We start from the raw sequence: 14,117 nt of genomic DNA, 5'->3' as shown, positions 1-14,117 counted from the left end.
TAAAGCTAACCTCACCTGTGAACTTCCAAAATACAAACAACACATCACATGCCCCATCAGAGACAGAAATATACTGGACCACTGCTACACCACTGTAAAGGATGCATATTGCTCTGTCCCACATGCAGTTTTAGGACTCTCTGATCACTGTTTGGTTCATCTTCCCCCAACCTGCAAGCAGAAACTAAAATCAGCTAAGCCTGTAGTAAGGCTTGTAAAGAGATGGACTAATGAAGCAGATCTGGAACTACAAGACTGCTTTGACTGCACTGATTGGAGTGTTTTTGAAGCTGCAGCCACAGACCTGGATGAGCTCACAGATACTGTGACATCATATGTATATCAGTTTCTGTGAGAATATATGCATCCCTACTAGGACATTTTTTATCATTTAATAATGATAAACCATGGTTTACAGGACAACTCATACAGTTTTGTCATGCCAAAGAGGATGCTTACAGAACTGGGGATAAAATCTTTTATAACCAGGCCATAAACACACTGACTAAGGAAATCAGAGTGGCAAAAAGAAGCTACTCTGAAAAGCTGAAAAACCAGTTTTCAGCCAACGATCCTGCATCTGTGTCGAAAGGCCTGAAAAGCATTAGAAAGTATAAGACACCTCCCCCTTGCTGTGTAGAGAAGCAAAAAATGGCTGATGAACTGAATGTGTTTTACTGCAGGTTTGAAAAGCCCAGTCTCACACCCCTCCTCCGCTCTGATCTTCACTTCACACACACACCAGTACCTCCTGGAATCCCCCTCCTGCTACTCAACCTGCACTTATGGTCTGTGAGGAGGATGTGTGCCAGTACTTTTGGAAACAAAAGACTAGGAAAGCTTCAGGCCCAGATGGTGTCTCACCTGCCTGCCAGAAAGTCTATGGTGACCAACTGGCCCCCATCTTCACACAGATCTTCAATAGATCACTGGAGCAGTGTGAAGTTCCCTGCTGCTTCATATGCTCCACCATCATTCCGGTCCCCAAAAACCCCAAATCACAGGACTTAATGACTACAGACCTGTCGCTCTCATGTCATGAAGTCATTTGATACCTGAAGGACATCACTGGACCCCTGCTAGACCCCCTTCAGTTTGCTTACTGAGCAAACAGGTCTGTGGATGATGATGTCAGCATGGTACTGCATTATATCCTGCAACACCTCAACAGACCTGGGACTTATGCAAGGATCCTATTTGTGGACTTCAGTTCAGCCTTCAATATCATCAAGCCTGATCTTCTCTCAACCAAGCTGACCCAGCTCTCCATGCCAACCACAATCTGTCAGTGGATCAACAGCTTTCTGACAGATAGGCAGCAGCTAGTGAGACTGGGGAAAATCACATCCGGGACCCTCACCATTTACACTGGTGCTCCTCAGGGATGCGTTCTCTCTCCACTGCTCTTCTCCATGTAAACGAATGATTGCACTGTAAAGGACCCCTCTGTCAAGCTCCTGAAGTTTGCAGATGACACCACGGTCATTGGCCTCATCCGCGACAGTGACGACTCTGCATAGAGATGGAAGAGTTGAACTGCTGGCTGTCCGGTGTGGTCATAACAAACTTGAGCGGAATACGCTCAAAACAGTGGAGATGATAGTGGACTTCAGAAGAAAGCCCCCCACCCCACCCACCCACCCACCATCCTGAACAGCTCTGTGGCAGCAGTGGAGTCATTCAGGATCCTGGGCTATACCATCACTCAGGACCTGAAGTGGGACTCCCATATAGACTCTATTGTGAAGAAGGCAGAGCTTGTACTTCCTTCACCAGCTGAGGAATTTCAACCTGCCACTGGAGCTGCTGAATCAGTTCTACTCAGCCGTCATTGAGTCTGTCCTGTGTACATCTATAACTGTCTTGTTTGGTTCAGTCACCAAATCAGACAGAAGGAAACTACAACAGACAGTCAAGACTGCTGAGAGGATTATTAGTGTCCCCCTGCCCACCTTTCAAGACCTGTATGCCTCCAGTGTGAGGAAACATGCAGGTAGAATCACTCTGGACCCCACATACCCTTCCCACTCCCTTTTTGAACTGTTGCCCTCTGGCCGGCGCTTGAGAGCACTCAGCGCCAGGACAACCAGTCACAAGAACAGTTTTTGCCTCAGGCCATTTACCACATGAACAATTAACTGCCTTCAGGACTCCCATAGTGCAATAGTGTATAAATATGTCATGTACATATGTAAATTCACTCATATTTAATTCAATAACTGTACATACCCCTACCTTGCACATACTGTATTTACCACTTGCACATGTACATACGCCATTCTATGTTATATGTCCTTTTGTTTTTTTTGTATGTCTATTTATACTCTTACCTTGTTTTATATTCTGTGTCTCACTGTAATGTTGTGTGCACTTGCTTGCTTGTTTCTCCTATCACCAAAAAAAATTGTGTACGTGAGCACACTTGGCTGTTAAGCTCATTCTGATTCTGATGTAAACGTAGTCAGTGATGCACTTACAATGGAAGTGAATGGGGCCAGTTTTTGGAGGGTTTAAAGACAGAAATGTGAAGCTTTTCATTTTATTAAAGCAAACACATTAATTCTTCTGTTAAAACTCATGTATTATTTGAGCTGTAAAGTTGTTTAAACTGTAATATTTACAGTTGTTTTAGGGTTTGTTGACATTACATTATCATGGCAGTGAAGCTGTTAAATTAACTATAACTTTACACAGAAAAGGTAAGTGATTTCATCACACTAAAATCATGTTAAAAGGTTAGTTCAACTATTGAGCATATTGTTTATGTCTTGTGGCTATACTTTTGAAACAGTATTTTAATGTTTAGCAATTGGCCCCATTCACTTTCATTGTAAGTGCCTCACTGAAAACCAGATTTTTGCTTCTTTTCTTCCCTTTATACAATTTTTTTTTTTTTTTAAAGAAAACGAAGGATGAGTCAAAATTAGTTTTTGTAGTAATCAATATTATGCCACAAATGCTGTCGATTGAGCTTAACTTGTATTGAACCTTAATATTCCTTTAAGTTAAGATGCTGCCTTAGAAGGCTGTAGGGAGTAGATAGCAAGGTAGCTCACAAGAGCTATTGTGTTTGTATTACTAACCCAAGTCGATGAGGATGGCATGTTGTTGTGATGTGAGCTGTTTCAGAAGCTCTTTATAAGGAGTGTCATTATTAGGAGGTTTGGCACTGGGCACCTCCTGCCTCAGCAAATACTGCTCTGAAAGAAACTTCCAGATCTCTCCTCGATGCTGACGAGGAACGCCTGAGAGAGAGAGAGAAACAGAGAGAAAATGAGAATGAGACAGTCGCATTGACGGATCTTTGCTGGAGCATTTACTGTTAACATGCCATGAGCAGAACATAGTGTGTGAGTGTGTTTCAGTGCTTTTTCAGTAAAAAGTGTGTGTGATCTCATCTGACACGGAGATGGATATCTATAAAATCACTTAAAGAGGACAAAGTCAACACTGGCAACGACTGACGAAAAACGATGACATGCATCCATGACCTCTCCCCTCCTACACACATACAAAATCCAAAAATGACATAAACACACCCCAAATCCAAAGATCACCTGCATGAGCATGCCATTAAAGGTGTGTAATGACATTTATTTGATTTTAGTTTCAGTATCGTTTTAGTTTTTCAACACCAAGGTTAATATTATATGTGGTTTTGTTCAGAGTCTCTTCAACATATATATACAGTACGTGCTCCTAAACCAGGGTCAGAAATGTACTTTTCAATTAAGGGGCTATATTTGCCCCCTGGAATTGATTATTTGAGCCCCCGTTCATTTCCAAACCTGCCCTAAATGTCACATATGCAAGTGACATTTGGTTGGTTGTTTTACAAGTCAACCTGATGGTATTGATAATCAAATATCCGTTTTGAAAGATTATTTAAATCGGATCATCCAACAGTGACTGAAAATCTGAAAACCAAAGTAATTGCTTTGGTAATTGCTATTAAATTTAGTTTTTGTTTGTATTGTAGTGCACATTTATGGTTTAATTTTTTAATTTTATTTTTGCAAACCTTTATTTTTTATTATTATTATTTTAGTTGACAAAATATTTTTTGACAAAACTGTTGGGTTTTGGGCTAATTTTGGGTCAAAGTTTTTTCATAACTTTGCGATTGTGTCAAGTTCAGGTTTCTAATCAATAATATAAATTGCTATAATTAATACTTTTTTCATTTTAATGTAATTGTTTTTTCACATACACACACTCCATCTCTGAGTGAGATCTGGGTATACTTTGGGAACAAATTTGGGTTTGGTTTTAAAATTTAACTGTGCTGGTCAGGTTAGATTAGGTCACACGGTCTTGTTTACCGACCTGGTTTAGGCTTCAACTTAATGCCCATGCAGACCTTTAGTGCGTGTCTATGCATATTAGTATGACTAAATGACTAGGCCGGTGTTTGTTGAACGCATATGATCAGTGTTTCCAACCACTAAAGCACCTACACAGACTGGATATTTATATGATAATGTGTAGTTAAAGATTCACAAGAGACACATTTACAAAAGAGTTTTGAAAAAGCAACGAATTATCCCAGATCCATCATGATATTGGTCATGAATGTGACTTTTTACATACAGTTTTGCATGTACAGTACATGTAATTTCACAGGTGTGTAAGCGTACGTGAACGTTCCGTGTAAATATCACTGCTGCGCTGATCTCGAACAGGTGTGTGTATTCTAACCTGTCATTTAGAACAATGTTGTGCAGAACAACCACTATGAAAAACTGACTATCATAGAGAAAGCACCTCAATCTTTGAATATCAAACATGCACACTCCTACTCTACACAGACAAAAACAACATAAATCATACATTTTCTCGAGAAAGCAAATAAAAGGCTACTAAATATTAAACACAAACACACACTATACCACCCTAAATACAACACAGTGATATATAAACTATCTAAAATAACATATTCCATACTCCTCACTCAGCATGTTCAGTTTTAGTTCAGTTAATCCAGGTGTCAAAACATTCCGTGAATTGGCTGCGAGAAAACCCGCACAATCATGCAACTCCACCATTCCTGTGTATCTACGTTTGCGTGTGTTTGAGCTACCTTGTCCTACTGCTGTATGGATCTCCTCTGTGTCAAATTTAACCTTTGACCTCCCAGTTGTGGTTAGCATTCTTTCCCAGACCAGAGTGACGTCTTTCAGACATGGAGTGATCTCTTCATAGTCCAGCTTTAGTCGCCTGCACTGCAGATCACTCTCTGATGCTACACACAATCACACACACACATCGAAAGGTTAAAGACACTATGAAATTAAAACTGTTGTTTTGTGTCCATTTAGTCCATTTAGTCTCTCTCTTCCAGGTAAACAGACCAAAAACATAGATTTTTCACTACAAAGAATTTCATCCAAACAAATGCTTTCAATAATGTGATTGTTCCTCCACCTAATACCACCTGCCACCAACTAGCAAGAAGTCAAGATTAAGCTTTTATTTGTCACATACACATCAAGAAAACAGAGGCAAAATGAAACATCTAAAACTTCTTGATAGAAAACCAAAAGAAAGGCCAATGTAATAGTATTTACTGCATTCAAATACAAAGTTTACTATCACTATTAGATGAGCCACTGGCACAGCTTACCCCAAAGCATCTGGCACACTTACCCAAAAGCTACAATTTTAGGAAAAGCTTCATTTAATAATTCATGGTTACTCTTTAGCCAAAATTGCATGATTTAATACACTGGCATGATGTACATGAGTTGATACATTGGCAATTCACCTACATGCATGATATGTATCTTTTGACATGGATAAATTTGCTTTGACATTTTACTTGCCAAGTAGAGAATATTTACATGACAAAAATGGCTTGTTTGTTTTTTGTCCTAAATAATGTATGTCACTTTTCTCATGTGTACATCTCAGTTATATGAATATGTGTATGGTGTGCCCTTCCTGAATACAGTGGCAAGAAAAGTATGTAAACCCTTTGGAATTACCAGCATTTATGTTAAATTTGTCTTCAAATCTGGTTTGATCTTCATCTATGTTACAATACTGAACAAACACAATCTGTTTGAACTAATACATTTTTTTTTTTTTAATTGTATTGTTATTTTACATACTGAATACATCATTCAAACATTCACAGTGTAGGTTGGAAAAAGTATGTGAACCCCGAGGCTAATGACGTCAACAAAAGCTAATTAGAGTCAGGAGTTGGCAAACCTGTCATCCAATTAATGAAATGAGACTGGAGGTGTGAGTTAGAGATACTTTGACTTAAAAAAAAAAAAAAACACTCAAACATTTTGAGTTTGCTATTCACAAGAAGCGTCTGCTGACAAGGACCATGCCTTGCAAAAAATAGATCTCAGAAAACCTACGGTCAAGAATTGTTGCTTTGCATTAAGCTGGAAAGAGTTATAAAGTTATCTCGAAGAGCTTAGATATTCATCTGTCCACAGTTAGACAAACTGTTAATAAATGGAGACCATTTAGTACTGTTGCTACTCTCCCTGGAACTGGTTAACATCTCTGTTCATGAATCTACTATATAGAAAACATTAAACAGGCATGGTGTCCATGGCAGGACACCATGAAGGAAGCCGCTGCTTTCCAACATTTCTGCACACCTGAAGTTTGCCAAAGACCACCTTGGCACTCCACAGCACTACTGGGAAAATGTTTTGTGGACTGATGAAACTAAGGTTGACTTGTTTGGGAAGAACACACAGCACTACGTATGGCGCAAAAAGGGCACCGCATACCAACACAAAACCATTCACACCAGACATCCTAAGAATATGGTTAAGCTGAAGCAGTTCTGTAAGGAAGAATGTTTCAAAGTTCCTTCTGAACGTTGTGCAGGTCTAATCCGCAGCTACCATAAATGCTTGCTTAAGGTTACTGCTGCCAAAGGAGGATCGACCAGTTATTAAATCCAAGGGTTCACTTACTTTTTCCATAGCACTGTAAATGTTTAATGGGATGTGTTCAATAAAGACATGAAATATTATAATTGTTTGTGTTGTTAGCTTAAGCACATTGAGTTTGTCTAAACTTGTGACTTTGATGAAGATGAGATCACATTTTATGGACAATTAATGCAGAAAACCAGCTAATTCCAAAGGGTTCGCATACTTTTCTTGCCACTGTATATGGTTAAAATACCTCTACCATTCAATACATCTTAAGGGCAAGAATAATCTATTTGTCATGTACCAAATAATACCTAGTCATTTGGGTATTGCAATTTCATAAAAACAAATCTATGATCTTGTGTTGGTAGATTAACAGTAACATTACCAAAAAATATAATAACTTGTATGATTGAATCTACTGATTTTTAGCAGTTTTAGTGCAAAAGGCTTTTTATACTAGGTAAGACCAAAAATTCACTGGAGTTGGGCAAATAAAGTTTCATAAAAACTAGAGCTAACTGGTAAACTGGAAAACAGTAGTGTGAAACTGGGAAAAACACTTATTTTGTAAAACCACCATTAGTCTCATAACTCATAATTTCTTTGTAATTTGTTTGCTTGGTCAATTGTATATTCAAGTGACAGTGTTCACAGCAACAACATTCACTACATGTGTGTGTTTGTGTCTCACCCTGTAGTTTCTGATTCTCTCTCTCCATCCGCAGTAATAGGATCTGTTGAAGAATGGCTTTCCGCCATAACTCTCTTAGCTCCGCCCCACTCTTCTTTTTCCTCTCCTCTGGCACCGCCCCCAGAGAGCTGTCCCCACCCCCTACTCCACCACCAAGTGCCATTCTGCTGCCAACCTCCAAGGTGGATTCTGTGAATAAGAGAAAAATATAGGTCAATAAACCTGTGGAACAGAGGCCAAAACTAACATAAACTACAAGAACTGGCAACTACACACTCCAATTAGAAATGTATTTAATATAAATATAAACAAATTAAATTACAATAATGGAAGTGTTAATTAAGTGTTTATCTATTAAGTAAACACTGCTTCAAGTTTTCAGTCCATAATAATAAAAAAAATAAAAAATAAATTACAGGCAATAGAACAAATAAAAAACAATAGAACAAAGATACAATTCAAACAACTTTCAAAAAATGCTAAGTGCTAAAAAAAAATTCAGGCTTTCTAACAGCAGTATTCAGTAAGTAAACATTCGGACATTGAGAATATTTATTTATTTATTTTTTTTAAATACTTAAACAGGCATAGGTCTTCCCTTCATGATTATATGATATTACACATTAATACTGATTCAATATTTTTGAAATTTAAATGAGAAACAGGTCTGTAATTAAAATTAGCTGTTCATTTTTTCTTTAGGCCTAACTTTGTATTCATCGTCAATTGTAAAGGACACATTAAAGCTACTAAAGTTATCCAGCACAGACATAATCCACAACATCCACATCCACAACATAGTTTTTACTAAACATTCTTAATTTAGACAGCACAGACATACACCAGACTTGAGCACAAGAGCCAGAGATACATTTAGGACCAAGGAGGTTTGGCTTTTGTGTGGTTGCATATATAAACAGAAAAATAATACTAATGTTACATGCAGTATAGATGTGAAATGAATAAAGGATAAAAACTTCTGAAGCCACATAATGATTTGATGCAAACACACACACAAACAGATGATATGTAAACTGTGGAATACATTTACATTTAGTCATTTAGCAAATGCTTTTATCCAAAGCGACTTACAAATGAGGAACAAAACAAGACAGACAAAGATTTTTTTTGTTTGTTTATTTGTTTTTGTTTTGTTAAAAAGTAAATTTTTTTACTACATGCATTTAGTGTCGATTGGTTAAGTGCTCGCGGAACAGATGTGTTTTCAGCTGTTTCTTGAATGCTGAGATGGTATCAGCAGATCATGTGGAGGTTGAAGCTCATTCCAAATTTGCGACGGGACCACCAGGCGACGCTCGTTCATTGACTGCAGAGAGTGAGTTGGAACATAGACCTGGAGGAGATAACTGAAGTTAGAATGAGCAGTTCCATTAGCTGTCCTGAAGGCCAGAGTCAAATTCTTGCAACTGGCAGACAGTGGAGTGAAATTAAAAGTGGGGTGACGTGAGCCCCCTTTGGCTGATCGAAGATGCACTGCAGCGTTCAGGACCATCTGCAGTGGCTTAATCGTTCTAGCTGGGAGACCGACCAACAGGGCATTACAGTAGTCCAATCTTTAAATGACCAGAGCTTGGATCAAGAGCTGTGTAGCATATTCAGACAGGAAAGGTCTGATTTTCCTGATGTCGTAAAGTGCAAACCTGCAAGACTGGGCGGTTGATGAGATGTTGGCAGTGAAGTTAACCTGATCATCCACCACCACTCTCAGGTTCTGGACTGTCCTAATTGGCATTAGCATAGTTGAACTAAGATGAATAGTGAGGCTGTGGTCAACAGAGGGGTCGGCTGGGATCACGAGAAGTTCTGTCTTGGCAAAGTTGAGCTGCAGGTGACGTTCCTTCATCCAGGCCGAGATCTCCAAGAGGCAGGAAGAGATAAGAGCTGAGACTGTGGGGCTGTCAGGCTGGAATGATGGACAGAGCTGCACATCATCTGCGTAGCAGTGGTAGGAGAAACCAAGTGCCTTAGTGACAGGTCCGATACTGATAGTAGTGTAGATCGAGAAAAGGAGGGGTCCAAGCAATGATCCCTGAGGAACACCAGTGTTCAGCTGCTGTGACTTGGTCACCTCTCCAAGTGACCTTTAAGGATCTGCCTGTGAGGTATGTCTCAAATCATCCAAGCGCAGTTCCTGTGATATAAGCGTTATAGATATGCATATTGTAACGATGTTAACATTTATTGCACCAATAATAAAAATGAAATATCTGTGCAGACAGATAAGGCCCATGTTTAAATCAAGCAGGGTCACAGAATTAAAAGCTATTGCGATGCATCAATGCATTTTTTCACCCCTATCTAATAGGTTGCAGTTAAACTGCCAGGCCTAATACAGAGATCTCATATTTTGACACGTATCCAATTCTTTGTGCTATCTGTTTACATTCACTTAAGACAAACCAACTGTGTTTACATTAATACCCTACCAAGACAAGCATTTCAACCAAGAAGTGCATTTGACCATGCAGTCATATTACAGTACCATTAAGTGTGAGCGCTTCAGTATAGAGCATGCACATGACCATCATAAATTACATCAACTACCAACATCACCCAACATCAACTACCAAAATCATCCTTCATCAACTACCAACATCACTCTACATCAACGTCACCGACATAAATGACATCACCTACATCACCCTACAGTACATCAACTACCAACATCAGTGTAAGACTGTCACAAAAATTGTCTGCATCACTTCCGGGAAAGTCAAAGAACTCTGCGAGAACCAACATCATAAAACTCTCACACAGAGGAGCATCTCCACCTGAGAAAACACACCCCAATGATTGGGGACCATAAAACGCAAATCACACTCACATCTGCTCTCTCTCTCTCACCTCAGGTCACTTTAAGGACACTAAAAACTAAGTTATGACTTATCCTATGCTGTAATGTAAAAGGTTTTTTGATCATACATGTTTGGTATCATTCAAGAGGTAACAGTGCAACTGGTAAAACGGTCTCATTCCCTTTCAGCAAAGTCAAATCGCAAGTAAGATTTAAGAACTTAGTAAAATACCTTATTCTATCCGGGGCATGCCTCTCCCAAGTCTCACACAGAGACCAGATGCTGTATGCAGATTAGGTGCATTCTTTGTAAACATCAAACAACCTACTCAATCAAAGGTCGACTTACAACCCCCTAAATTGTAAACCAAATCCTAAATAACATCAAACATACACATCTGAAACAACAATAGAATCGTTTGGTACTTAAGGAAGGATGGCAGAAGAGCTCGGGGAATCTGTAAGCCAGATCTCCCATGCTTTACCGTTTGCATGTAGTTTTTCTCTACCAGGTATTTCTTATTATTGATAAATGTTTGAAGGAATCTGTAAGCAGATCTCCCATGCTGTACCGCTGCATGTAGTTTATATTTATCAAAGTCTTTCTGTAGCCAGAAGATCCACACAGTAAACATTGTGTGTAGTTTTTTTCTCTACCAGGTATTTGAAATTTGTATTACTTATGTTGGGTAAATGTTTGAATGGAATGCAACTTTAATTATATTATTATGCTTGGTTCACTGATAGCTTTGAGTTTGATTTATTATTTTAATTGGATTGTTTGAATGTATTACTATTACCTGGTAAATAAATTGTTATTATGTTTCATTCTGAAGGACTGTTTTCTAGTACATTTCTTATTAACTACAAATCTATGGTCAGAGTTGGCTTAATTAAGCTACTTCAGAAGTAACCCATTAGTTAAGTATGTAAAAGGCTAAACAGTAAACCGAGAATCTATAAAAGAACTTAGCCAAGTAGAATTAAACGGGAATACTAAGGGTAGGACCAAGAATCTGTAAAACAAAACTTAATTGACTGGGGCTAAACGGTAAACCGAGAATCTATAATAGAACTTAGCCAAGTAGAATTAAACGGGAATACTAAGGGTAGGACTGAGAATCTGTAAAACAGAACGTTACTGACTGGGGCTAAACGGTAAACCGAAAATCTATAATAGAACTTAGCCAAGTAGAATTAAACGGGAATACTAAGGGTAGGACCGAGAATCTGTAAAATAGAACTTAATTGACTGGGGCTAAACGGTAAACCAAGAATCTATAATAGAACTTAGCCAAGTAGAATTAAATGGGAATACTAAGGGTAGGACCAAGAATCTGTAAAACAGAACTTAATTGACTGGGGCTAAATGGTGAGTCGAGAATCTATATGAACTTAGCCAAATAAGACTAAACAGATAAAGCTGAGAACCTATAAGGACTTAGTCTAAAACTTACTAATATCTGAAACCGATGAATTTGTAGTTAAAGGACCTGTGTCCGGCTGGCACAGGACCCAAATAACATTGAAATAACAAATGCAGTCTAGAAGAGAGAATTAAAAAATAATAAGTAAAATAAATTCAGAGCATAGATACTGTACATCAACAAGGTTTTTCCATAATTGGAGTCAGATGAAATAAAGAAAAGAATTAATTATAAGATTAAAAACACGCAGGAGACCTTCAGCCACGCCATTGGATACCATCCTTGGACCAGTGGGTGACTTCCCCCTTACATCAGTGTACATCAATAACCAACATTTAGAAACATTACTTATTACATCAACTAGTACCAACATCACCCTTCATCAGCCATCAACATTACCTACTGTACGTCAATTACCAACATCGTCCTACATGAATTACCTACTTGCCTACATCAACTATAAATATCTCTAGGTAAACTAACATCACACTAGTTTCACTACTAATAAGGCCTACAACTATCTATCTTATATATTTTAACAAATTAGCACACATGTATGTTTATTTAGAAAGTATGGACGTATGTATGTTTATTTATTCACATCTTGGTAATATGCTTCCACTGAACAAATGTTTAGATACATATGTCTGTTTACTTAATTCATGAAAAAAGTGTACAGATAACATGGTGTCACAGTAAACCAGTAGCTGAAAAGGTGTACACCATGTTCATATTTCCAAAAATTAACAGTTAACAAAAGAGCAAACCACAAAACACACAAAGAAAGACAAACACATACAAAACACACATATACACACGTCTGGAGTGAACACAGGCAGAGGTGTTAAAAATAAACCAAACACCACCCAAACTACAGGGTGGATCCTAGACCTCAAAATATTATTTTTGTTTACAGAGAGAGAAATTGTACAAAAAGAAAACAATACATTTCACTTATTTATGGTGTGAACATAAAGAGAGATCACCTGATGTATTGCTGCATATCACAGGGAGAATATTGAAATTTAACAACCTTCACCCACACACTTTGTGTTTTTAATTTTACTTCTGTAACTTAAAAAACAGATTTCACCTCAACCAGCTTGTGTAGTTTAGTCTCGACTCCCATTAGCACCTGCAATCAAAAACGGACAATAATTTCTAACATTTACACATAAACTGGACTTCAAATTTAATCATGCAGATTATTTTAGTGGCGCTTGCTTAAGTTACGGTTAGGGATTTTAAAAACTTTTAAAGCTTAAGAGTGTAATATTTTCAATGCACTTAATACTTTGTTCTATCACAGTTTAATCAAAACATTACTCTGTTTAAGCATCCCGACCAGCCCGACTCAACATTTGCGCAACCGATTATGTGAGTTAGAAACGGGACTACCTGTTAGACAGACAAATGGCACAGGGTTCAAACAATCATTATTTTTGCAATAGAGCGCAACAGTCAGATTCCAGAAGTAAAAATCTCATTCATTTTTTCCATAGACTAATTGATTTTTAACAGTAACTTATAAATTCATGGTATACTGTATGCTTCTGTTGAAGTCATCAGTCAGCATTATTTCAACTTCAGTGTTCAAAAATTGCGTTTAATTGTGGAATTCCTGGTGAACCGATCAGAGAACTGCGGCCAAGCAAGCCCGCAAAAAAAGCCCGGAAGAGATTGCCCACTTTCATGACGCACTCTAAGTGACGTATTAAAGTCGGTCTTCCTTCACCCTCAAACTACTCATTTATTAGTATATATCAGAATATTTTTCAATAAAATTAAAATATATCTCTATACTTATAATCAACAACCTATAATCAATAGTTGTATTTATTTCCATCGGTTTTTATCTGATTCAGTCATTCGCAATGCTTCATGAGTTTGTGCCCTCTATTTAGATGGTAAGTACACAGTGTTGTGCCTTTGTCTTTTTATCCAATTTAAAAAAAATGTTTTGCTTCAAATCAAAGTTTGTTATGTTGTTATTCACCTCGGAGCAGGTTGGTTTGGTTCACGGTTTAGAACTCTTTTAAGGATTTTTTGAAAAGTCAATGGGAAAAATTAATGGGAAAAACTTCTTGAGCCAACGCGGCTAAAAAAGTGGGCGTGCACTGTTGTGCTCTATTCCATTAAGTGACACTAGTGCCACAGAAATAACACAATTCGGCTTTAATACATCAAGTATTACATTTCAGCATGCAACCCGTCCTGCATCGTTTGGGCTATGGGCATGAGTGATGCATCATCTCATGTGGCTTTTTGAGGAGAGG

General features: G+C 38.0%; 1 protein-coding gene across 6 annotated transcripts in view; it reads right to left on the bottom strand.

Moving 5' to 3' along the window:
* Positions 1-14,117, bottom strand: part of tbc1d1 (TBC1 (tre-2/USP6, BUB2, cdc16) domain family, member 1) — a 104,394-nt gene that overhangs the window by 17,854 nt on the left and 72,423 nt on the right. For 5 of the 6 annotated variants that reach the window (XM_051701927.1, XM_051701921.1, XM_051701922.1 and 2 more), the window contains 3 exons: positions 7,600-7,788; positions 5,081-5,242; positions 3,084-3,245 (listed from right to left, as the gene is read on the bottom strand). In XM_051701927.1, coding sequence (XP_051557887.1) covers positions 3,084-3,245; positions 5,081-5,242; positions 7,600-7,788 — 513 coding nt within the window. Of the gene's footprint in view, positions 1-2,330; positions 2,389-3,083; positions 3,246-5,080; positions 5,243-7,599; positions 7,789-14,117 lie in introns of those variants that run through there. The other variant, XM_051701926.1, reaches the window with a different exon arrangement.

The sequence above is a fragment of the Myxocyprinus asiaticus genome, chromosome 7, assembly GCF_019703515.2.
Source record: "Myxocyprinus asiaticus isolate MX2 ecotype Aquarium Trade chromosome 7, UBuf_Myxa_2, whole genome shotgun sequence".
Taxonomy (NCBI): Eukaryota; Metazoa; Chordata; class Actinopteri; order Cypriniformes; family Catostomidae; genus Myxocyprinus; species Myxocyprinus asiaticus.
Note: the sequence above shows the minus strand (reverse complement) of the source record. Positions and strands in the feature narration are given on the sequence as shown.